The 27,468-nt window shown below is 45.2% G+C and overlaps 1 protein-coding gene across 1 annotated transcript; it reads left to right on the top strand.

The window, feature by feature from the left end:
- Window positions 1–6,377: 6,377 nt before the first annotated feature.
- Window positions 6,378–22,689, top strand: LOC140738212 (uncharacterized). Its single transcript, XM_073065318.1, has 3 exons — window positions 6,378–7,379; window positions 20,109–20,215; window positions 22,593–22,689. Exons 1-3 carry the CDS (start codon window positions 6,378–6,380, stop codon window positions 22,687–22,689), a joined length of 1,206 nt encoding a protein of 401 aa, XP_072921419.1.
- The last annotated feature ends 4,779 nt before the right edge of the window (window positions 22,690–27,468 follow it).

Genomic DNA, 27,468 nt, shown 5'->3' with positions numbered 1-27,468 from the left:
GGCACGGGGTCCTACCAGCCCATCTGGAATAGAGTTGTGGGCACCCGGTGGTCCCCTGGCTGATCTCTGGGAACGTGTTCCTCCAGAGGCTCCAGTCCGTTCCCTCACTGAGCCTCTCCTAAGTTTCCCGACACCTCCCCCTTCTTAGTCGCAGGGGGGCTTGTCCTCCGCGGAACTCCTGGTCTCTCACAATCCCACCTAAAGTGTCCCTCCTCTCCACAGCTATAGCACACCCTCAGCCGCCCACAGTCCAGCCTGAAATGCCCCTCTTTCCCACAGTTAAAGCACACGCTGCCTGCCACCCCTCCTCTCCCAGGATGACTCCCACTCCCAATCCACGGCACTGGTCGCCCCTGAGAGTGGGTACCTCCCCTGTCCCTCCCCTCCAGAGGGGATTCTCTACCCCTCAGTGGGTTGTCATTCCTCCACCCAGCCACCACTTCCTGTATCGCTGAGGATCGCTCCCGTAGGCCCGCGACCCTTTTCCGCCCCAACGCTCTCTCTTCGTCCCGCACCTCTCTAGTCAGTTGCCCGAAGGATGGAGGGGGGCCTTTCCTATAAGCCTGCCGAATAGTCCACGCCACCTTGTCCTCCTCCAGAGAGCCACTGAATAACTGACTCATCCTCACGCTAGCCATGTCAGGTGCCTTCACTACCCCCCGGCGCCGCAGCCCCGAGAGCATCCCCTCCATCCTAAATATGTACTCAGAGAGCTTTTCCCCTCTCCATTGTTCCAGGCGTTGGAACTCTGCTAAAAGCAGCCAGGGTTCCCCTGACAACCCAAACGCTCCCTCCAAAACTTCTATACATTCCTCCACTGAGGCCCCAGACTTTTTAGCTTTCAACTCCCGAACTGTTTTGGCTGCTAAACCCCTCAAACTTCCCACCAATCACTGCCGCTTCTCCTCCTCCGAGCCTGGCCACTCCTCTAACATCAAGGACGTATGCTCGATCCAGGTCTCATAGTCTACCTTCCCGTCCAGAGTAGGCTTGGCTCCGGAGAACACCCCCAGCTTCAGCCGTGGCCTCTCGGCCACTCCCACCAGGGAGTTAAGTGCGGCTGCCAGCTCGGAGGCTTCCACCCTACCTGGGGAGCGGGGCCTAGTCACGACTCCCTCCTCCCTCCTCCCTTTGCTAGGGCCTGCCACCTCTCTGGGGTTTTCCTCTAGCTCTAGCTCCTCCTCCGATGTCTCCTCAGCCTCATCCTCGGAGAGAGTGTGGAGCCCCCACAGCCCCTCCTCCCCCGGTACACTGACCGTCGCCGGCAGTTCCAACATCCTGACGTCAGCACTCGTACTAACCAACACCCAGCTAGACTCCATCTCTTTACCACACCGTCTAGCTACCAATTCTACCTGCCCCATACCTTTCACCAAACTTAACCCCTGCACTACCGCGTCTCCCGAAACTCGAAAATCCACTCCGCTCACTACGCATGCGTACTGTACCGGTACACCTTCAAATCCGCACCAGTGAACAATTTTATCTCTGTCCATCTTCGCTCACTACCTGCGCGATTCCACAGCCCCCTGACAATCCAATCCGGGACGAGCACCCCACAATTGTAACACTTACCCAACAGGCTGGTATATGTCTAGGGGAAAAGGAGATCCAGCCACACACCAACCCACCTCCCGTACACGCAGGTGCTGTGAGAATCGAGTTTATGCCTCGCGCCGCTCACCGTATCAACTTCACGTTATGAAGTTCAAATACCGTTATGACATACACTTTATAGAATTTACTAACATTAACTAAAGAAGTATTAGGCAATACAATATATATATATACAAGGAAAGAAAAAAACAAAAGGCGCCAACTTATCAAAGTTCAGTCAGTGTAGTGCACATCGTAGGAGCTCAATCAACGAATCATCCGACAGCCACGTCGTCATCCCTGGGACCACACGGTGGTCTTACGAGCCGTCCAGCGCCCATCCACCTTCCTCGTCCGTCTCTCCTGCCGACTCCCTTTACCCCCAAGCCCGCGCAACCCCTCCCCCCAAGTTCCCAGCCTCACAAAACACAATAACATTCCCCATTGATTAACAAATGAATACAATTACCATATCAGCCATTCTAAAGCGAAACAACGGCGAGAGAAACATTTAACAGACAAAGAAACATTCCTACTCGTAACAAACCAAAGAAGCCCTTTTTAGTAACATACACCGGACATTGTACACTGATTATAGGGGACTCTAACATTTCCAGGATCAAAAGATGCCCCAATAAGAATATTCAATTGGACAGCTTTCCGGGGGCCAAATTCGTCCATGCCACGGCTATCTTGGAAAAGTTAGAGCCACAGCTAGAAATTAAGAAGGTTATCCTTTCCTTTGGAATAAACAACAGGTCCCATAAACCAACAACAGCTTCAGCAACTACTGAGAATGGCCAGCATTAAATTTCCCCATGCCAGTATCTGGGTGCCAGAATTAAACTTTATAGCCACAGTTTGACAGAGGCAGAACAAGCAACCCTGGGCCAACTAAACGAGGTTATTAGAACTAAGAATCATATCCCTGCAATCCCGGCGAGGCAGTTTAAGGTAGACACAGACCATACCCATTGGACAGAGAGCACAGCCCAGACAATAGTCAAGAGGTGGATGCAGTCTTTAAACTGGAGTGGAGACAAAGCCAAGAGAGGCAGGGTCCACGACGGGGAGAGGCCATCGTGAACCTCTCCCGTACATTCACCCCTACAGAAACCCAGCAAAAAGTTCTGAACGGGCCTGACTTTTGAACCGACTGCAAAACTCCATAAGGAGCAGATTGAGAGGGACATGAACAAGTTCTATAGGAGACTGGTACTCGTCGACTATTTCGGTGAGTCAGAACGTAGAAAGACCCCTTTCACCCCTCCCTCGAACTGGATGCCCAAGAGAAGGTACAGGTCCGAAGCTATTTTAGAATTTAAGAGCACACTGGGTGAGATAATAGAGAGGGAGAGGGAAGTACAGGATAAGCCCAATCTAACCAGGAAGGAGAGAGCAGCCCTGACAGAACTGAGGGAAAACATGGACATTGTTATCAAACCAGCGGATAAAGGGAGCAGCATAGTTATCATGGACAAACAGCAATACCTATTTGAAGCACACAGACAATTAAACAACACAGAGCACTACACGAAACTAAAGGAACCCATATATTGGGAAACACACACAGAAATTGGGAACATTTTGCAAAAACTGGAAAGGACTGGGTACTTCAAAGGGAAGCAAGTAGAGTACCTGACTGGGATGCAGCCACGGGCGAGAAAGTTTTATATCCTTCCCAAAATACACAAGAACCCAGACTCGTGGACTGTTCCGGGGGAAATTCCACCCGGTAGGCCCATCGTGTCAGACTGCAGCAGTGAGTCATACGGGATAGCGGAGTTCATTGATGCCTGCCTTAATCCACTCTCACAGAAACACCCCAGCTACATCAAGGACACGTATCACTTTGTCCGGATAGTCAATTCCATGTCAGTGCCCCCTGGGGCCATACTCTTCACCATGGACATCGAAAGCCTGTACACCAATATTGAAACGGACAGGGGTATAGAGGCAGTGAGGGACATCCTACGGAGGAACCCTCAGCTAGGGAGACCGGACGAGGCCTTGCTAGAACTCCTTCACCTCAGCCTGACTAAAAATGACTTTGAATTCGATGGTAAATTCTACCTACAAGTCAAGGGCACAGCAATGGGAAAGAAGTTTGCTCCAGCCTATGCCAATATATACATGGCTGGGTGGGAGGAAACAGTCTATCCAGAGTGCCCTAAAAAACCCATGTGTCTCTATAGATACCTGGATGACATCTGGGGAGTGTGGACACACTCAGAGGGGGAATTAGAGGAATTTATTCAAATCCTAAACACTCATCACCCATCCATTAAGGTTAAAGCTATAACAGATAAGGAGAAGATTGACTTCCTGGACACCACAGTGTTTAAACTAGCACCAGAAAGTGGCAACCGAAAACTAGCTACCAAGGTATTCTTTAAAACCACAGACACACACACCCTCCTACACACAGGGAGTCACCATCCCAAACACACCTTCAGAGGCATTGTCAAGGGACAGCTGACCCGCTTTCACCGCATTTGCACTAGGCCGGAGGACTTCCACCAGGCCACAACCATCCTCTTCTCTGCTCTTAGACACAGGGGCTACAGCAGAAGGAGACTTAGGCACATTAAATCTGACTTTCTGAAAAGTATCACAAATCCCCGACCACAGAACATCACAACACCGAAACTACCCTTGATAACGGGATACAGTGGGATGGCAGTGAATATTCACAGGATGGTCAAAACACGCTTTGAGCAACTGAAAACGGAAGTGGGGACACTGGGACAATACACCATTGTCTCAGCCTTCAAAAGGGGTAGGAATCTGAAAGACATACTAGTCAGTACCAAAGTACGAGCAGCGCCAAACTGTGAGGTGGGAAACTGCAGGGCATGCATATACCTGAGAATTTCAAAAAGCATACACAACAGAGCCACAGGAAAGTGGGCCGAGATAGAGCAGAGGATAACTTGTGAACAAAAGAATGTAGTATATGCCATCCTGTGCACAGAATGCCATATTATATACATCGGGGAGACGGGCAACAGCTTGAGAACCAGACTCACGGGACACCTCAGTAACATCAGAAGGGGAAACCAAAACAGACCAGTTAGCAGGCACTTCCAGGAGCATGGGACGTACCCCTTAAAAATATTAGGCCTGGAAACTAACATAAACTGGTCAAACGCCCAAAGAAAACTAGCAGAGAGGAGATGGATTGAAACACTGCATACTTATTCTCCGTACGGCCTAAATGAGGCCTAAAAAGCTAGGCTGCCCTGAAACTAACATCTTCACAACCCGTAAATACGGATGCTCTTCTCGCCAGGGGGCTAAACTCACCCCACACCACCAGTTATATACCCTTTAAAATAGCATTACCCTCAGAATTACATGCCTTTCATTGTCTGGTCCAGGGGAAATACACAAACCAAGCCTGATCAGCTTTGGTGGGGTCACTTCGGGGAGGGTGTATGATGATTAAAGGCCCGAAACACCTGATGATCCGTGGGTGCATCACTGACGATGTGTCCCACTGCACACCCGGTTCGTTGAACCAAGTGGGACCGGACCACGACAATGAAAGGGATGGACCAGATTAACCGGACTTCCCTATATAAGCCTAGCCTCCAATACCAGCTCATACTCAAAACTCGGCAGCCTAACCTCTCCCAGCCAAACATATACATCCACCAGGCCTACACTCAAACCTAATCCTAAAGTCCAAAAGGGGCACACACACCCCCACAAACCCTAGACACTTCCTGATTAGCCCGGGCTTCAGCCCCACAAACCCTAAGCACACCCCGATTAACCCTTGCTAAACCCCCACAAACCGATATGTACATCCACCGGTCCAACACTCAAACCTAATCCTAAAGTCCAAAAGGGGCACACACCCCCACAAACCCTAGGCACTTCCCGATTAGCCCTGGCTTCAGCCCCACAAACCCTAAACACACCCCGATTAACCCTTGCTCTCCCAGCCAAACATATACATCCACCAGGCCTGCACTCAAACCTAATCCTAAAGTCCAAAAGGGGCACACACACCCCCACAAACCCTAAGTATACCCTGATTAATACTGGTTTAAATCCCCATAAACTGGATATTCTGTGTTAAGAGGGGCAAGTTTCAATAAAGGCAAGTGTTGGACCTGGTTAATGAAGGCGTGGGCCAGTTCAAAGTGGCAGGGTCGCGTGAAATTGAATCTCAAGTGGCGAGATCAAAAAGCACGAGGGGGCTTTTTTGCCTACTGCCCGCATAATCTCAACCTAACCTTACAGTGACACGCTCTTCATTTTCCAGTCCTACGAAAGGCCAATAGGAAAGCCCGGAGATTTAAACCCAAATGGAAACAAAAGGACAATTAGTAGACAATTACCTTTAAGAGCTGAACAAACAAGGCGGCCAGGTATCCTAGCAACAGATAGGGTCTGCTGCAGGGAAGTGGACAGACGGGTTTTAGAACACAATGCTGAGGAGCAGCCCTGGGACGGGGACGTTTTAACCGGACAGCACCGCGGTTTTTCCAAACACCGCTCGGGAGGCCAGGGTGACGGGTGTAACTGGATTTGGTCTTCTAGTCGGGAATCACGCTTTATTAAAGGCAATTCGCTGGAGTCAAAATCAGTGACCCAAGACGCAAAACAAGCGGTAAGAACATTGTCTTACTTTAACGATGTGGAGGAGTAATTGGAGAGAGAGAAGCGGGAGGAATTGGAGAGAGAGAAACCTAACACGTGGGCGAGTGACTGGCCGGAACCCCGGTATCCCGAGGGATTCCTTCTCAACCACGGTTAGATTACTTTATAAAATGGTCCGGACTCTTCATCACATGAACATTTTGGAAAAGCAGATCCAACTACCGAGGGGGATCATTAAGCTAGCCCACAGACTAACCAAATTTGTTAAACCTGCGAACCCTTCGCAAGAAACGCTTGGTAGAATTGCTGCGAATGCGGACGGTTGGGCTAAAGAAACAAGACGAATTTTAATTGGGCATTACCGGAGTAGCCTGCAAGAATTGGAACTAAAACTTATTGAGTCAAATTTGACTGATCGCCTACAAGAAGCGGTCACCAAAGCTGTAATCTGGAACAAACGAAAATTAAAAGACAAATTTCAAATCAAATTGGAGATGGTCCAGAAACATATTTTCGATCTGGTCTCGGGACCTGGGCCGGAACGGCAGGTCGCGGCGGATCGGACCGACGGGGGGCCCCAGGCCTTCCCACTGACCGCGGAGACCGCATCCCAAGGGCAGGAGGGGAACGGACCCTCGACCTCCAGGGACGGTTTCTGGGTTAACCAGGACCGGGCCCAAGTCACACCCGAGCCCCGGGGAAAGACCGCCCGGACTGTACCTTGTCCGTCGGTACTGGGTAAAGCGAACCGGAGCCCAGTGATTGTACTGCGGGACGTTTTGGGATGGACACGCATGCAGCGCAACAGGCGCAGTGGCAGTTCCGACACGGTCCACCCGAGGGCGCTGGAGCTGGTTAACAGTGGCAGTACCGACACGGTCCACCCGAGGGCGCTGGAGCTGGTTAACCCTCGTGACGCCGATGCAGCCCTACTGCCCCCACCGCGGAGACGGAGAAGGGGCCGAGGGCACCCCTCCCCACCCACGAGCCCCTCTGAGAGGACGCAATCCAACCTAGCAACGCAGGAGTCCCAGCCTGCCACCCCCACGACTTCCCCGACCCAGGACTCCGGGGAATCGGCACCCCACCCCACACCCGTACGAATGGAAGGACGGACAAGGGGAGCCACCCCAGCCCGAGAGCCGCAGGACAGCGGACGGACGAGGGGACAGGTACGCCTCCGTTGCAACAGCCAAGGTTGTCGAATAACTAGGCATCCTAACTCTAAACAGAAAAATTTAAATTGGGAACTGAGGCCCCTTAAACCTATACTGTTTATAGGGGACTCTAACATTTCCAGGATCAAAAGATGCCCTAATAAGGATATTCAATTGGACAGCTTTCCGGGGGCCAAATTCATCCATGCCACTGCTGTCCTTGACAAGTTAGAGCCACAGCCAGAAATTAAGAAGGTCATCCTTTCTTTCGGAATAAACAACAGGTCCCATAAACTAACAACAGCTGCTAAACAGCTTCAACAACTACTGAGGATGGCCAGCATTAAATTTCCCCATGCCAGTATCTGGGTGCCGGAATTAAACTTTAGCCACAGCTTGACAGAGGCAGAACAAGCAACCCTGGGCCAACTAAACAAGGTTATTAGAACTAAGAATCATATCCCTGCAATCCCGGCGAGACAGTTTAAGGTAGACACAGACCATATCCATTGGACAGAGAACACAGCCCAGACAATGGTCAAGAGGTGGATGCAGGCTTTAAACTAGAGTGGGGACAAAGCCAAGAGAGGCAGGGTCCACGACTGGGAGAGACCATCGTGAACCTCTCCCGTACATTCACCCCTACAGAAACCCAGCAAAAGGTTCTGAACAGGGGCCTGACTTTTGTACCGACTGCAAAGCTCCATAAGGAGCAGATTGAGAGGGACATGAACAAGTTCTATAGGAGACTGGTACTCGTTGACTATTTCGGTGAGTCAGAACGTAGAAAGACCCCTTTCACCCCTCCCTCGAACTGGATGCCCAAGAGAAGGTACAGGTCCGAAGCTATTTTAGAATTTAAGAGCACACTGGGTGAGATAATAGAGAGGGAGAGGGAAGTACAGGATAAGCCCAATCTAACCAGGAAGGAGAGAGCAGCCCTGACAGAACTGAGGGAAAACATGGACATTGTTATCAAACCAGCGGATAAAGGGAGCAGCATAGTTATCATGGACAAACAGCAATACCTATTTGAAGCACACAGACAATTAAACAACACAGAGCACTACACGAAACTAAAGGAACCCATATATTGGGAAACACACACAGAAATTGGGAACATTTTGCAAAAACTGGAAAGGACTGGGTACCTCAAAGGGAAGCAAGTAGAGTACCTGACTGGGATGCAGCCACGGGCGAGAAAGTTTTATATCCTTCCCAAAATACACAAGAACCCAGACTCGTGGACTGTTCCGGGGGAAATTCCACCCGGTAGGCCCATCGTGTCAGACTGCAGCAGTGAGTCATACGGGATAGCGGAGTTCATTGATGCCTGCCTTAATCCACTCTCACAGAAACACCCCAGCTACATCAAGGACACGTATCACTTTGTCCGGATAGTCAATTCCATGTCAGTGCCCCCTGGGGCCATACTCTTCACCATGGACATCGAAAGCCTGTACACCAATATTGAAACGGACAGGGGTATAGAGGCAGTGAGGGACATCCTACGGAGGAACCCTCAGCTAGGGAGACCGGACGAGGCCTTGCTAGAACTCCTTCACCTCAGCCTGACTAAAAATGACTTTGAATTCGATGGTAAATTCTACCTACAAGTCAAGGGCACAGCAATGGGAAAGAAGTTTGCTCCAGCCTATGCCAATATATACATGGCTGGGTGGGAGGAAACAGTCTATCCAGAGTGCCCTAAAAAACCCATGTGTCTCTATAGATACCTGGATGACATCTGGGGAGTGTGGACACACTCAGAGGGGGAATTAGAGGAATTTATTCAAATCCTAAACACTCATCACCCATCCATTAAGGTTAAAGCTATAACAGATAAGGAGAAGATTGACTTCCTGGACACCACAGTGTTTAAACTAGCACCAGAAAGTGGCAACCGAAAACTAGCTACCAAGGTATTCTTTAAAACCACAGACACACACACCCTCCTACACACAGGGAGTCACCATCCCAAACACACCTTCAGAGGCATTGTCAAGGGACAGCTGACCCGCTTTCACCGCATTTGCACTAGGCCGGAGGACTTCCACCAGGCCACAACCATCCTCTTCTCTGCTCTTAGACACAGGGGCTACAGCAGAAGGAGACTTAGGCACATTAAATCTGACTTTCTGAAAAGTATCACAAATCCCCGACCACAGAACATCACAACACCGAAACTACCCTTGATAATGGGATACAGTGGGATGGCAGTGAATATTCACAGGATGGTCAAAACACGCTTTGAGCAACTGAAAACGGAAGTGGGGACACTGGGACAATACACCATTGTCTCAGCCTTCAAAAGGGGTAGGAATCTGAAAGACATACTAGTCAGTACCAAAGTACGAGCAGCGCCAAACTGTGAGGTGGGAAACTGCAGGGCATGCATATACCTGAGAATTTCAAAAAGCATACACAACAGAGCCACAGGAAAGTGGGCCGAGATAGAGCAGAGGATAACTTGTGAACAAAAGAATGTAGTATATGCCATCCTGTGCACAGAATGCCATATTATATACATCGGGGAGACGGGCAACAGCTTGAGAACCAGACTCACGGGACACCTCAGTAACATCAGAAGGGGAAACCAAAACAGACCAGTTAGCAGGCACTTCCAGGAGCATGGGACGTACCCCTTAAAAATATTAGGCCTGGAAACTAACATAAACTGGTCAAACGCCCAAAGAAAACTAGCAGAGAGGAGATGGATTGAAACACTGCATACTTATTCTCCGTACGGCCTAAATGAGGCCTAAAAAGCTAGGCTGCCCTGAAACTAACATCTTCACAACCCGTAAATACGGATGCTCTTCTCGCCAGGGGGCTAAACTCACCCCACACCACCAGTTATATACCCTTTAAAATAGCATTACCCTCAGAATTACATGCCTTTCATTGTCTGGTCCAGGGGAAATACACAAACCAAGCCTGATCAGCTTTGGTGGGGCCACTTCGGGGAGGGTGTATGATGATTAAAGGCCCGAAACACCTGATGATCCGAGGGTGCATCACTGACGATGTGTCCCACTGCACACCCGGTTCGTTGAACCAAGTGGGACCGGACCACGACAATGAAAGGTATGGACCAGATTAACCGGACTTCCCTATATAAGCCTAGCCTCCAATACCAGCTCATACTCAAAACTCGGCAGCCTAACCTCTCCCAGCCAAACATATACATCCACCAGGCCTACACTCAAACCTAATCCTAAAGTCCAAAAGGGGCACACACACCCCCACAAACCCTAGACACTTCCTGATTAGCCCGGGCTTCAGCCCCACAAACCCTAAGCACACCCCGATTAACCCTTGCTAAACCCCCACAAACCGATATGTACATCCACCGGTCCAACACTCAAACCTAATCCTAAAGTCCAAAAGGGGCACACACCCCCCCAAACCCTAGGCACTTCCCGATTAGCCCTGGCTTCAGCCCCACAAACCCTAAACACACCCCGATTAACCCTTGCTCTCCCAGCCAAACATATACATCCACCAGGCCTACACTCAAACCTAATCCTAAAGTCCAAAAGGGGCACACACACCCCCACAAACCCTAAGTATACCCTGATTAATACTGGTTTAAATCCCCATAAACTGGATATTCTGTGTTAAGAGGGGCAAGTTTCAATAAAGGCAAGTGTTGGACCTGGTTAATGAAGGCGTGGGCCAGTTCAAAGTGGCAGGGTCGCGTGAAATTGAATCTCAAGTGGCGAGATCAAAAAGCACGAGGGGGCTTTTTTGCCTACTGCCCGCATAATCTCAACCTAACCCTAACCCTAACCCTAACCCTAAAATTTAAACCTAATCCTAGGGTCCAGATGGGGTGCACACCCCCATAAATTTTAGGCACTTCCCGATTAACTCTGGCTTTAGCCCCACAAACCCAAAGCACACCCTGATTGACCCTTGTTAAATCCCCATAGACCTAGTGCTCCGGGTCGAGAGGGGTAAATTTCAACAGGGATGAGTGTTGGACTTGGTTAGTGAAGGCGTCGGTCATTTTGAAGTGGCAGGGTCGTGTGAAACTGAATCTCAAGTGGCAAGATCAGAAAGCACAAGAGGGCTGAATTGCCCACTGCCCGCATAATTTCACCCTAACTTAGTAAATTCCCATAAACTGGATATTCTGTGTTAAGAGGGGCAAGTTTCAATAAAGGCAAGTGGTGGACCTGGTTAATGAAGGCGTGGGCCAGTTCAAAGTGGCAGGGTCACGTGAAATTGAATCTCAAGTGGCGAGATCAAAAAACACGAGGGGGCTTTTTTGCCCACTGCCCGCATAATCTCAACCTAACCCTAACCCTAACCCTAACCCTAACCCTAACCCAAGACACAAAACTAGCGGTAAGAATATTATTGTTTTATTTTCCATGTAATCCTTGGCATATAGATGCCAGGTAGTGATTTTTTTAAAAAAATATCATTACCCTTAGAATTACATGCCTCTCATTATTGGTCCCTGGGAGGAATACAGGCAGTGTCTGAGCCTGACACTGTTGGGCCACCTCGAGTAGGGTGTCTAGTGATTAAAGGCCCGAAACACCTGATGATCCGAGGTTACATTACTGATGATGTGTCCCAGTGCACACCCGGTTCGTTGAACCAAGTGGTGTCGGACCTTGATAATGAAAGGCATGGTCCAGATTAACCTGGCTTTATTATACTAGCTCATTCGCCATAACAGTTCATATACCGTCATTTAAAATTCTGTATTCTAATATCTCCTAGTCAAACATATATATTCACTAGCTTAAAACTTAAACCTAATCTTAAAGTTTAGATGGGGTACACACCCCCACAAACCCTACTAAAGTTTAGATGGGGTACACACCCCCACAAACCCTACTAAAGTTTAGATGGGGTACACACCCCCACAAACCCTACTAAAGTTTAGATGGGGTACACACCCCCACAAACCCTATTCACTCCCCGATTAACCCTGGCTTTAGCCCCACAAACCCAAAGCACATCCTGATTGACCCTTGCTAAACCCCCATAGACAGTGTCCTGTGTCAAGAGGGGTAATTTCAACAGGTATAAGTGTTGGGTCTGATTGGTGAAGGCGTCGGCCAGTTTAAATATATCCACTAGCCTAAAATTTAAACCTAATCCTAAGGTCCAAAAGGGGCATACACCCCCACAAACCCTAGGCACTTCCCGATTAACTCTGGCTTCAGCCGTACAAACCTAAAGCACACCCTGACTGATCAACAGGGATAAGTGTTGGGCCTGGTTGGTAAAGGCGTGGGCCAGTTTAAAGTGGTAGGATCGTGTGAAACTGAATCTCTGGTGGCGAGATCAGAAAGCACAAGAGGGCTGAATTGCCCACTGCCTGTATGGTTTAAAATTTAAACCTAATCCTAGGGTCCAGATGGGGTGCACACCCCCATAAATTTTAGGCACTTCCCGATTAACTCTGGCTTTAGCCCCACAAACCCAAAGCACACCCTGATTGACCCTTGTTAAATCCCCATAGACATAGTGCTCCGGGTCGAGAGGGGTAAATTTCAACAGGGATGAGTGTTGGACTTGGTTAGTGAAGGCGTCGGTCATTTTGAAGTGGCAGGGTCGTGTGAAACTGAATCTCAAGTGGCAAGATCAGAAAGCACAAGAGGGCTGAATTGCCCACTGCCCGCATAATTTCACCCTAACTTAGTAAATTCCCATAAACTGGATATTCTGTGTTAAGAGGGGCAAGTTTCAATAAAGGCAAGTGGTGGACCTGGTTAATGAAGGCGTGGGCCAGTTCAAAGTGGCAGGGTCACGTGAAATTGAATCTCAAGTGGCGAGATCAAAAAACACGAGGGGGCTTTTTTGCCCACTGCCCGCATAATCTCAACCTAACCCTAACCCTAACCCTAACCCTGACCCTGACCCTGACCCTAACGCGGACCCTAACCCTGACCCTGACCCTAACCCTGACCCTAACGCGGACCCTGACCCTAACGCGGACCCTAACCCTAACCCTAACGCGGACCCTAACCCTAACCCTGACCCTAACCCTAACGCGGACCCTAACCCTAACCCTAACCCTAACCCTAACGCGGACCCTAACCCTAACCCTGACCCTGACCCTGACCCTGACCCTAACCCTAACCCTAACCCTAACCCTAACCCTAACCCTAACCCTAACCGGAACCGGAACCTAACAAAAACCCAAACCCACCTAGTGGTGTCTTGCCGCAATCTCTGTTGCGCCGCGGACAACACTCCGAACTGGTGGTTCTCTGCCGCTCTGGGCAACACTCCCACCTGGTGTTGTGCTGCCACAATGATTGGTCCGCCATGGATAACAGGCCCTTCTGGTGGTGTTCTGCCGCAATGACAGATCAGATGTGGACAATACTTCCGTCTGGTGGTGTCCTGCCGTAATGGAGGACAACTCTCCCACTCGGTGGTGTCCTACCTCAATGACAAGTGCGCTGTGTATAACATTCCCACCTGGTGTTGTCCTGCCGCAATGCCATTTTTGGTGTGGACAACACCCCACTTGCCTGTGTCCTGGCGGAAGAACTGATCTCTCACAGACAACACTCTCACCTTGTGGTGTCTTCTGCAATGACAGCTTGGCTGTGCACAAAACTTCCACCTGCAGGTGTCCTGCTGCAAGGACTGATCCCTTGTGGACAGTACTCCCACCTGGTGGTGTCCTGCCGTAATGACAGATCAGTTGTGAACAACACTTCCACCTGGTGTTGTCCTGCCCCAAATGACAGGACCACCGTGGACAACATTTCAACTGGTGGTGTCCTGCCCTAATGACAACCCATCTATGGAGTACGCTCCCACCTGGTGGTGTTCTGCTGTAACAGCAGATCCACTGTGGACAACACTTCCACTGATGCTGTGCTGCCTTAATGACAGGTCCAGTGTGGACATGACTCCCACCTGGTGGCGACCTGTCACAATGACAGTTCCACGGTCCACAACACTCCGACCTGCTGGTTTTTTGCCATATTGCGATGCCCCCTGTGTACAACACTCCCACCTGCTGGTGTCCTGCTGCAAGGACTGATGCGTTGTAAACAACACCCCCATCTTCTGGTGTCCTGCCACAATGACAGATTAGATGTGCTAAACACTCCCTGCTAGTGGTGCCTTGCTGCAATGACTGTTCCACTGCGGACAACACTCCCACCTGGTTGTGACCTGTTGCAATAACAGTTCTGCAACCTAACCCTAACCCTATTGCGAAGTCCTCTGTTAGGAGGGGCCAGATTCAACAAAGGCAAGTGCTGGACCTTGTTAATGAAGGCGTGGGCCAGATCAAAGTGGCAGGGTCGCGTGAAACTGAATCTCAAGTGACGAGATCAAAAAGCACAAGAGGGCTGATTCGCCCACTCCCCGCATACTCTCAACCTAACACTAACCGTAACCTAAGAATAACCCAAACCCACCTAGTGGTGTCTTGCCGCAATGACCGTTCTGCCGCGGTCAACACTCTGACCTGGTTGTTCTCTGCTGTAATGACATGCCCGTACTGGGCAATACTCCCACCACAATGGCAGGTCCGCCGTGGATAACAGGCCCACCCGGTGGTGTCGTAACTCAATGACATGTGCGCTGTGTATAACATTCCCACCTGGTGGTGTCCTGCCGCTATGTCAGTTTTGGAGTGGACAATACCCCACTTGCCTGTGTCCTGGCGGACGAACTGATCTCTTGCAGACAACACTCTCACCTTGTGGTGTCTTCTGCAATGACAGTTTGGCTGTGCACAACAATTCCACCTGCAGGTGTCCTGCCACAATGACAGATCAGATGTGGACAACAATTCCACCTGGTGTTGTCCTGCTGCAATGACAGGACCACTGTGGACAACATTTCAACTGGTGGTTTCCTGCCGTAATGACAGGTCTAGTGTGGACATGACTCCCACCTGGTGGTGAACTGTCACAATGACAGTTCCGCTGTCCACAACATTCCAACCTGCTGGTGTTCTGTCGTATTGAGACGCCCCCTGTGTATAACACTCCCACCTGCTGGTGTCCTGCCGCAAGGACTGATCCGTTTTAAACAACACTCCCATCTTCTGGTGTGCTGCCACAATGTCAGATCAGATGTGGACAATACTCCCACCTGGTGGTGTCCTGTTGCAATGACAGCTCCGGTGAGGACAGCACTTCCACCTGGTGGCGACCTGTCACAATGACAGTTCTGCAACCTAACCCTAACCCTATTGCGATGCCCTTTGTCAGGAGGGGCCAGATTCAACAAAGGCAAGTGCTGGACCTGGTTAATGAAGGCGTGGGCCAGATCAAAGTGGCAGGGTCGCGTGAAACTGAATCTCAAGTGACGAGATCAAAAAGCACAAGAGGGCTGATTCTCCCACTGCCCCCATACTCTCAACCTAACCTTACAGTGACATGCTCTTCATTCTCCTGGCCCACGAAAGGCCAATAATAAAGCCCAGATAGCCACAAGGAGAGAGAGATCCAGTAAATTAAACCCAAGGTGGGGCTACAGAAATCAAGTTAGTCCTAAACTCAGGTGCAGTTATGCTGAATGCCCAGTAAACACTGTCAATTAAACACATGCAATCCCAGGCATACAGATGCCAGGTAATGATGTTTAAAAATATCATTACCCTCAGAATTACCTGCCTCTCATTATCCTGGTCCATGGGAAAAACACAAGCAGTGTCTGAGCTGAAACTGCTGGGCCACCTCGGGGAGTTTGACTTATGATTAAAGGCCTGAAACACCTGACGATCCGAGGGTGCATTACTGATGATGTGCCCCAGTGCGCACCCGGTTCGTTGAACCAGGTGGTGTCGGACCACAATAATGAAAGGCATGGGCCAGATTAACCCGGCTTCACCATATGAGCCTATCCGCCAGAGCACCTCATACATCACCACTCAAAACTTTGCACCCTTACCTCTTCCAGCCACACATATACTTCCACTAGCCTAACACTCAAACCTAATCCTAAATCGAAAAGGGGCACACACCCCCACAGACCATAGGCACGTCTCGATTAACCCTGGCTTAAGCAGGGGCAAGATTCAAGAAAGGCAAGTGTTGGACCTGGTTAATGAAGGCGTGGGCCAGATCAAAGTGGCAGGGTTGTGTGAAACTGAATCTCAAGTGACGAGATCAAAAAGCACAAGAGGGCTGATTCGTCCACTGCCCGCATAAACTCAACCTAACCTTATAGTGACACGCTCTTCATTCTCCCAGTCCACAAAGTGCCAATAAGAAAGCCCAGATACACACAAGGCGAGAGAGAACCAGTAAATTAAACCCAAGATGGGATGACAGACAAGTCAGTGCTAAAGTCAGGTGCAGTTCTGCTGAATGCCCAGTAAACACTGTCAATTTAACCCATGCAATCCCAGGCATACAGATGCTAGGTAATGATGTTTTAAAAATATCATTACCCTCAGAATTACATGCCTCTCATTATCTTGGTCCCTGGGAAAAACACAAGCAATGTCTGAGCTGGACACTGTTGGGCCACTTCGGGGAGGATGTATAGTGTTTGAAGGCCTGAAACACCCGACGATCCGAGGATGCATTACTGACGATATGTCCCAGTGCACACCCGGTTCGTTGAACCAAGTGGTGTCAGACCACGATAATGAAAGGCATGGACCAGATTAATCTGGCTTCACCATACTGGCCCATCCGCCATAGCACATCAGACATCACCACTCAAAACTCTGTAGCCTAACATCTCCCAGCCAAACATATACATCTACCATCTCAACACTCAAACCTAATCCTAAAGTCCAGAAGGGGTACACACCCCCACAAACCCAAGGCACTCCCCGATTAACCCTGGCTTCAGCCCCACAAACCCAAAGCACCCCCTGATTAACCCTTGCTAAACCCCCACAAACCCGATGTCCTATGTCAGGAGGGGCAAAATTCAACAAAGGCAAGTGTTGGACCTGGTTAATGAAGGCGTGGGCCAGTTCAAAGTGGCAGGGTCTCTTGAAACTGAATCTCAAGTGACGAGATCAAAAAGCTGATTCGCCCACTGCCCACATAATCTCAACCTAACCCTAATGCCAGCCTAACCTCTCCCAGCCAAACATATACATCCACCAGCCCTACACTCAACCCTAATCCTAATGTCCAAAAGGGGCACACACCCCCACAAACCCTAGGCACTTCCCGATTAACCCTGTCTTCAGCCCCACAAACCCTAAGAACACCCCGAATAACCCTTGCTAAACCCCCACAAACCCGATGTCCTATGTCAGGAGGGGCGAGATTCAACAAAGGCAAGTGTTGGACCTGGTTAACCCTAACCCTAATATCCGGTTCCTTTGTTTGATTGGCTTGTGAGTGGTATTCGGCAACAATGAATATTGACGACTTCCAGGAATTGCCAGTTCCGGAGTTATTGGCGAAGGTGAAAAAGAGTGATGTATTTGAGATTGTTAGCAGGTTGGAACTTAAAGGTATTTCGAAAGATACAATGAAGCATGTAATTCAGAGAAAAATCGCAGAGCACTACATAGAGTTGGGTGTGTCTGATGTATTGGTTTTAGATAGGTTTCCTGTGAGTAAAGCAGCGATTCCGTTACACCTGGAACAAGTAGCATTAGAAAAGCTTAAAATAGAAGCTGAATTGAAACAGAAGCAATTGGAAGCTAACTTGGAATTATGTCAATTAGAAACTGAAAGTAAAAAAAGGGAATTTGACCTTGCGATGGCAGAATTAAAGTCTGAAAATCAGTCCTCTGGTCCTAGGAAAATGTTTGTTGTTAGTCAGGAAATTAAATTGGTCCCTCCATTTAGTGAAACAGAAGTAGAGAAATATTTTCAACATTTTGAAACTATTGCTCTGATTTCAGAGTGGCCGAAAGATAAATGGTCAGTGTTGTTACAGAGTGAAATTAAAGGCAAAGCACAACAAGTTTATTGAGCTTTATCTGCTGAGCAAGCACTTGATTATGATACTGTGAAATTGCACATATTGAAGGCGTATGAGTTAGTCCCAGAAGCCTATAGAGAAAGATTCGGAAATTTGAAGAAATCTGTGGAAAAAACTTATGTGGAATTTGCGTACGATAAAGCTGTGTGTTTTGAGAGATGGGTTTCCTCTAAAAATGTAAATGGGGACTATAATAAATTGAACGAGCTGATTTTAAAGGAGGAATTTAAAAGGAGCATCCCTGTTGAAGTAAGGACATACTTAAATGAGAGAGACACTGCTACATTGCAGGACTCTGCTAAATTAGCTGATGAGTATGCTTTAATCCATAAGAATAGATTTTCTCAGGGCAGAACTTTTAAGAAGAAAAATAACACAGTGAATGAAGGTAAACCAGAAATTAAATCAAAATTTAGTGAGAAAGGTAAGGAGGAAGAAAAACCTGTGAAGGAAAGACAGTTTGGTCCCATTTGTGATTATTGTAAGAAACCTGGTCATGTAATAGCGAACTGTTTCTGATTGAAGAGGAAGGAGAAGGAAGCAGTCCCAGATGCTTGTGTTCAACATACTGAAACCCTGTAAATCCACAGGGTTTGATAAACACAAATGAAGCTTTGTTTGGGTCTGACCAAGTTAAGAAGGAATATGATCATTTTATAACTGAAGGATTTGTATCCTTGAAAGAAGGATCTACTCCGGTGCCAATAAAAATCCTTAGGGATACTGGAGCTTCTCAGTCACTGATGTTAGACAGTGTGTTAAAGTTTAATGAAGAGTCTCATACTGGTGAGGTAGATTATATATGAGGTGTTGGGAGTGCCCTTATTTGCATACATTTGCATAAAGTAACTTTAAGGTCAGGGTTAGTTACAGGACTTGTTAAAGTAGGACTACAACTTAGCCTACCTGTGAATGATATTTCTTTATTGTTAGGAAATGATTTGGCAGGTGGACAAGTTTTTCCTGAAGTGCATTTGACAATAGAGTCAGAGGAACCATGGATGGATTCTAACACAGATTCTTCCAGTGTTGTAACTCGAGCTATGGCTAAAAAGATTAATGTGCAGAATGAAGTTGTTACCCATGACTGTTCAACTCAGGATTCGAGTTTTGAGGATGTGTCAGAAACTTTCTTACCTTCATTGTTTGAACAATATTCTTGGAGTAAGTCTGACCATGAAGATTTGTCTCTGTCTCAGAAGGAGATGATAGCAGAGCGAAGTAGAGAACCTGAGATTATCAAATTAAAAGAACAAACTCTTCTGATAGTGAAGTTGATAAGGTGCCAGTAGGATATTATTTTGAGAAAGGTGTGTTGATGAGGAAGTGGAGATCACCTACAATTCCTGCAAGTGATGAATGGAATATTGTTTACCAGGTAGTTCCTAAAGTTTGTCGAAATGAGATTTTAACTTTCGCCCATAGTGTGCCCTTGGGTGGACATCAAGGGGTAAGGAAACTGTGGACAAAATTTTAAAACATTTTTATTGGCCTGGTTTAAGAAAAGATGTGGTGACATTTTGCAGAACGTGTCATACTTGTCAAATTGTGGGTAAACCAAATCAAGTTACTCCAGTGGCCCCACTGCAACCTATTCCAACATTTGGTGAACCATTTTCTAAAATTATTATAAATTGTGTAGGTCCATTACCAAAAACAAAAACTGGTTATCAGTACTTGCTGACTATCACGTGCACTGCGTCTAGGTTTCCAGAGGCAGTACCACTTAGGAATATAACAACTAAAACTGTGACAAAGGCTGTTATAAAATTCTTTACTTATTTTGGGTTGCCTAAAGAAATACAATCTGATCAAGGCAGTAATTTTATGTCTGGATTGTTTCAACAGATAGTTTATAAATTGGGAGCTAAGCAAATTACTTCGGCTGCATATCATCCAGAATTGCAAGGTGCCTTGGAGAGGTTTCATTCTACCCTCAAGACTATGATTAGGACGTATTGTGTGGAAAATGAAAATGATTGGGATGATGGTATAATACTTACTTCTATTTGCATTAAGGGAGTCGGTCCAGGAATAATTAGGTTTCAGTCCATTTGAACTTGTATTTGGGTAGAGAGGACCTTTAGCCTTATTAAAAGAACAATGGATTAATAAAGAGGTACACACTAATTTGTTGGACTATGTTTTAAAATTTAAGGACAGATTACATAAAGCTTGTAGCTTAGCCAGGGAAAATTTAAAATTGGCTCAGGAGAAAATGAAAACTTGGTACGATAAAGAAGCTATAATGAGGATGTTTAAGCCTGGAGATAAGGTGCTGGTTCTTTTCCCAGTGCAAACGAATCCTTTACAAGCTAAATTTCATGGTCCTTATGAAATTGTGTCTAAAATTAATGAAGTGGATTATGTGATAAAAATTCCAGATCGTAGAAGGCCAACGCAACTTTGCCATATAAATATGATGAAACCATATTATGAGAAACAGTCTGCTACTGTGACTGTTGTGGTCAATAATAATGAGTCTGATCTCACCAGGAATGTAATAGATGATTCATCTGAAACTCGTTCTAAACCCAACGTTGTTTCTGTCAGATTACCAAACTCAACCATTCTGGAAAATATTGATGAGATATTAGCACATTAACAACCAGAGCAGAAGCAGCAGATGAAGCAATTAATTTTTAAATATAAGGATTTGATTCCAGACGTTCCTAGAAGAACCACTGTAGCTTCACATGATGTAGATGTTGGAGATGCCAAACCCATTAAACAGCATCCGTATAGGATGAACATGGAAAAGTGTGAACTTGCTGAGAAAGAAATTAAATATATGCTGGAGAATAATGTTATTAGACCTTCTAACTCGAATTGGAGTTCACCTTGTGTTATGGTGCTTAAGTCAGACGGTAGTATTAGGTTTTTTAGGGACTACAGGAAGGTGAATGCTGTGACGAAAACAGATGCATATCCAATTCCTAGAGTAGATGATTGTGTAGATAAAGTCAGAAAAGCAAAGTTCCTTACAAAGGTTGATTTATTGAAAGGGTATTGGTGTGTTCCATTAACGGATAGAGGTAGAGAGATTTCTGCGTTTGTAACTCCATCTGGGTTATATGAATATAATGTTCTTCCATTTGGGATGAAGAATGCCCCAGGTACTTCCCAGCGGATGATTAACTCTGTGATTCAGGGATTGAAAGATACAGATGCTTATATTGACGATTTAGTGACAGGAAATGATACTTGGGAAGCACACAGTACTGCAATGGAGAAATTATTTGAAAGGCTTTCAAAAGCTAACTTAACTATTAACTTAGCTAAAAGTGAATTCGGACATGCCACTGTGACTTACCTTGGTTATATTGTGCGTCAAGGCAAGGTAGCTCCTGTTCAGGCAAAAGTTTGGGCAATTTTAGAGATCCCCACTCCAACTGGAAAAAAAACTCTCAGAAGATTCTTGGGAATGGTAGGATATTACCGAAAATTTTGTAAGAATTTTGCAAATGTTGCCCTTCCATTAACTAACCTCTTGAAGAAGAATGAGAAGTTTGTGTGGACAGTGCCTTGTCAAGAAGCATTTGAAAATGTGAAAACTATGATATGTCAACAAACTGTGCTCAAGGCACCTAACTTTGAAAAACCTTTTTCATTAGCTGTAGATGCTAGCGATGAGGCTGCAGGAGCAGTATTATTGCAAAGGAATGAGGGTGATGAGGTTGATGATCCAGTAGCTTACTTTTCTAAGAAATTTAATGAGCATCAAAGAAACTATTCGACCATAGAAAAGGAATTGTTATCTCTTGTTTTAGCTTTAGAACATTTTGATGTGTATGTTGGTACAACTCAAAAAGCCACTTATCGTCTACACTGATCATAATCCGTTAGTGTTTCTGAGTAAGATGAAAAACAAAACAGGTTATTAAATTGGAATTTAATGCTACAGGAGTACAATATTTTGATAACTCATGTTAAAGGCAAAGATAATGTGATTGCTGATTGTCTATCTTGATGTTGAATATACAATGTAATTTTTTTTGGAGTGATATTTTAACACTTGTAACACTCCTGTGTAATAATTTGTAAGGTGCTGTATGATAATACTATGTATACTGTGTATATTGTAGCTTTTATACATTTGTATTTCTTCTCTTGTAAACAGTTAATTGTTAAAATATTGTTCATGACAGACCAAATGTTTTTTGGAGGGAGGTGTTACGTACCCATGGGAGTCTTGTGCCTGTCACATGACCATGATGTAGTTGAAGCTATGCTGGGTATGATGTAATGGTCTTGTGATGGTGGAGTGACAAGAGTGCTGATTTGCCCGAATACTCTCGCCCTAATACTCTAACCCTAAAACTTAATCCTAAGGTCCAAGGGAGTGCATACCCGCACTCACCCCCACAACTCCGATGATCTGCATCTGGAGGGGAAAGATCCAAGAAAGACAAGTGTTGGACCTGGTTAATGAAAGTGTGGGCCAGATCAAAGTTATTTTTTTAACATTAGGAGATTAACGAATATTGTTTACACTCCTTCACATAGTACTCCAGAATGTATCATTTCATTAGATGCTGAGAAAGCATTTGACGGAGTTTTATGGCCATATTTATTCACTGTATTAGAGAAATTTAATTTTAGTTTGACATTTATCTCTTGGATTAAATTGATATATAATACCCCAGTAGCTTCGGTTAACACTAATAATCAAAGATCTCCCTTTTTTCGCTTATTTCGGGGCACCAGGCAAGGTTGTTCTCTTAGTCCATTACTATTTGATATTGCTTTGGAACCTTTAACAATTGCTATTTGGGAATCATCTAATATTTTTGGTATTACCCATGGGAATGAGATACATAAACTATCATTATATGCAGATGATCTATTATTGTATATTTCTAATCCTGAGGAATCCATTCCCGCAGTTTTATCTTTGTTGGCTCAGTTTAGTAATTTTTCAGGTTATAAACTGAACCTTATTAAGAGTGAACTGTTTCCTCTAACTATGCAGATTCCAATTTATGGACATTTACCCATTAAATTGTTTATCGACTATTTTATACATATTTAGGGGTTAAAATTACAAAAAAACATAAAGATTTATTTAAGGCTAACTTTTTACCTTTAATTGATCAGTTTAAACATTTGTTTACTAATTAGTCACCAATGTCTTTGTCATTGATAGGTCGGATCAATGATATCAAGATGATTATATTACCTAAATTTTTATATTTATTTCAAGCGGTGCCAATTTTTATTCTGAAATCTTTTTTTAATAGTGTTGATTCTAAAATTTCTTCTTATATTTGGCAGAATAAAAATCTGAGGCTAGGTAAAAGATACGTACACAGGTCTAAAAAGGAGGGTGGTCTGGTGCTGCCAAATTTTAGATTTTATTATCGGGCAATTAATATCCGCTATTTGAAATTTTGGCTATGGGACTTGGATATAACTTCAAGCCCTCATTGGGTAAATCTCGAATGAAAATCAGTACAAGGGTTTTCACTGGGTTCTAATTTAGGGACTTTGCTTCCCTTTACTCTTTCTAAATTGTATAAACAATTAGATAATCCAATAGCTAAATACACTTTATGAATATGGTTTCAATTTTGGAAATTTTTTGGGTTGAATTGTTATGAGTGCTGAACAGACCTGATGGAAATGGGGTGCAGAGTTAACCATTCCCCCCTCCCCTTTAGAGAACCATGAACTATTGCTATTGCTATGCTGCTAATGAGAGAGAGAGATGAAGCACAGAGGCAGGGACATCTGCTGCAGATAAGAGAGAGAGAGACACACACATTTGATTTATGTATTATGGCTTCTTCCTGGATTGTTTACCTTGCGCTACAAGGACGTTACTTTGCTCGTTAATATTCCTAAGGAGACAGCAGGAGTGGCCTGATGTGATGGACATGGTCATTTTGAGTTGATTGATGGCTGATACCCCATCAATGGGGATAAAAGACAGGTGTGGGGAGACACCCCTCAGACACACCAGTGGACACTGACTGAGTGTTGTGCACCCACAGGAAGGTGGGGCCTTCGAGGACCAAATCAGGAGATCAGTCAACAAAGCTCACAGTGTGACGGCAGGGCCAGTGGGGACTTGTGTGTATGTCCACTCATGCCAGAGTGACGAGTCCACCACAGAAGAACGGTCTAGCCGAGAATGGAGAGGTCATAACCGAATGACCGCAACGGTACGACGGAGTAAGAAGACAACGGAAGGTTTGCCTGCTGCAGCTGTTACACCTCGCTCGCTCTCTCGCTCTCTCCAACAAATTACAATACAACAACCGCAACTACCTCAGCACACATGAACTGAACTGAACTTTATATTCTTCAATGACAATTCATTTACCCCTAGACATTGATAGAGCTTGTTTATTATTGTTGATTATTATTCTTACACTTCTAGGTTTATTGTTGCTAACCTGTTTTATATGTATATTTGCATTTTTGATATTGTATTGTGTAGTTTACTAATAAACACCTTTAGTTTTCGGTACCACCAGACTCCAACGGATTCTTCTATTTCTGCTGGTCTGTAAACCCAGTTACAGAGTACGTAACAGAATCAATTTATTCTAGAAAATCCTATTATATCTAATTTTTTTTTCTATCCCTCTATTATGGACCAAGCCTATTTGACTTGGAAAACTAAAGGCATATCACGATTTTGTGATTTATTTTTGGATAATTGTTTCATGTCATTTGAACAATTATCTAACAAATATAATTTACCTAGATCCCATTTCTTTAGATATTTACAGGTTAGAGACTTTTTAAATACCATCCTTCCTACTTTCCCGAATCTATACTCATAGATAGTTCAGAAAAAAATTTAGATTTAAATCCTTTTCAGAAAGGTGCAATAGCAACTACCTATAATATAATTATGAAAATTTGTTTAGATGCATCTAATAAAATTAAAAATGATTGGGAAAGGGAACTTAAGCTTACTTTACCTATCAAAAATGGGAAAAAAATTCTTCAATTAGTTAATTCATCCTCTATATGTGCTAAACATTCGTTGATACGGTTCAAAATAGTGCACAGGGCCCATATGTCCAAAGATAAATTAGCTCGTTATTACTCTCATATAAGTCCAGTGTGTGATAGATGTCATTCTGAGACAGCCTCTTTAACTCACATGTTTTGGTCATGCTTTGAAAAAATATTGGAAAGATATCTTTGACATTATTTCAACTGTTTTGAATATTGATTTACAACCTCATCCTATTACTGCAATTTTTGGTTTACCAATGATAGAACCACACTACTTAACCACTTCAGTGTGTTGGATGATTGCATTTCTTACATTAATGGCTAAAAGATCTATTTTGCTGAATTGGAAAGAGATTAATCCACCCACCACATTTCATTGGTTCTCTCAAACTATGTTATGTTTAAACTTAGAAAAAAATCAGAAGTGTTATATATGATCCATCTATTAAATTTGAAAAGACTTGGAGGCCTTTTATTCAACATTTTGATATGATGTAATTTGACCTCTTTCCAAACCTATTCTTGTGTTAATATATGCAGGGAGGTTTGGAGTTGATGATACTAATGGTCCTTTTTTAAAAAATGTTGCAAACAGCCCATGTTCTTTTCTGTTCTTAGTTTTTTTTTGTTAGTATTGGTTAGATTAGTTTGTTTGGGGGGGTATAATTTCTTTTTTTATTTTTTTCTCTTTTTGGATATGTTAATCTCTCTTTTTTTATATATTCTACATTTGTACTCGAAAATTTTTTGGGAAGTTTATTACCTTTGTATTAACTGAATATATAGTTATATATGCTATCCATTAACATTGTAATCCCAACAATTGTGTAGCAATGCTATTATGTTACATCCTTTATTTTGATATTAATAAAAAGATTGAAAAAGGCTTCACCCTGGCCATACCCCAAAAACCTGATGACCTGTGTAAAGAGGAGCAAGATCCAATAATGGCAAGTATTGGACCTGGTTAATGAAGGCATGGGCCAGATCAAAGTGGCAGGGTTGCGTGACACTGAATCTCAAGTAATGAGATGAAGAAGCAGAAGACTGCCGATTCATCCACTCCCTGTATAATCTCAACTTAATCCTAACCCTAACCCTCACAGTGACAAGCTCATCATTTTTACGATCCACGAAATGTCGAGATACCAGCGTGGTGCAAGATAACTAGTTGGTTAAACACAAGCTGAGACCACAGAAAACAAGTCATTACTGAACTGTATGACATATGTAGTGACACTGAATCTCCAGTAAACCCTGTCAATTTACCCCATCAATCCCATGCACAGATGCAAAATAAAGACCATTGTAAATTTAAAGTCAGGAAATTCAATCTTACTTCATATAATTGCTCATACGTTGCCCTCAGAACATACTACTCCCTCATAACTTGGCCTCAGAACATACTACTCCCTAATTGCTCAAAATAAAGCCCGGTAATGAAGGCAAAAATACCATAACCCTCAGAGTTACATGACTCTCATTATCTTGGTTCATGGGATAAACAATAACCAGGCCTGATCAACCCTGTCTGGGTCGTCAGGCTTAGGGTGTTATGATTAAAGACCCGAGACACCTGAGATACCTGGTTATATTACTGTTGATGTGTCCCAGTGCACATATACATCCATTAACCTTAAACTTAATTCTATTCCTAGCATCCAACAGCTCACACACCCCAACGTACTTTAACTACATCCTGACAAACTCTGGTCACTCCCCCCATAAACCAGCTGATGTAGAAGGAGGAGGCAGATCCAATAAAGGCAAGTGTTGAACCTTGTTAATGAAGGCGTGGGCCGGATCAAAGTGGCAGGGTCGCGTGACACCGACTCATGACTGACAAGATACAAGAGGGATGATTTTCCCACTGCCCAAATAATTGCATCCTAACCCTAACTCTAATCTCCCCTAGTCCCACATATACATCCCGCAACCTTATCTTTAACCCTCATCCTAACGTTGAAAGGTCTGCACACCCCTACTACCTGGGGAACACCCCGCCTAACTCTGGCCACTCCTCCCACAAACCAGCTGACATGTGTAAGGAGGAGGAAGTTTCAATAAATGCAAGTGTTGGAATCGGTTATTGAAGGAGTTGGCCAGATCAATGCGGCAGGGTTGCGAGACACTGAATCTCGAGTGATGAGATCAAGAAGCTGAAAGCGGCTGATCTTCCTAACCAATGTTACTCTTATCCTTTCTATTTTTTCAAGAACCAACACCATGCACCGTA

Source organism: Hemitrygon akajei, chromosome 14 (genome assembly GCF_048418815.1).
Source record: "Hemitrygon akajei chromosome 14, sHemAka1.3, whole genome shotgun sequence".
NCBI classification, from domain to species: domain Eukaryota; kingdom Metazoa; phylum Chordata; class Chondrichthyes; order Myliobatiformes; family Dasyatidae; genus Hemitrygon; species Hemitrygon akajei.
Note: the sequence above shows the minus strand (reverse complement) of the source record. Positions and strands in the feature narration are given on the sequence as shown.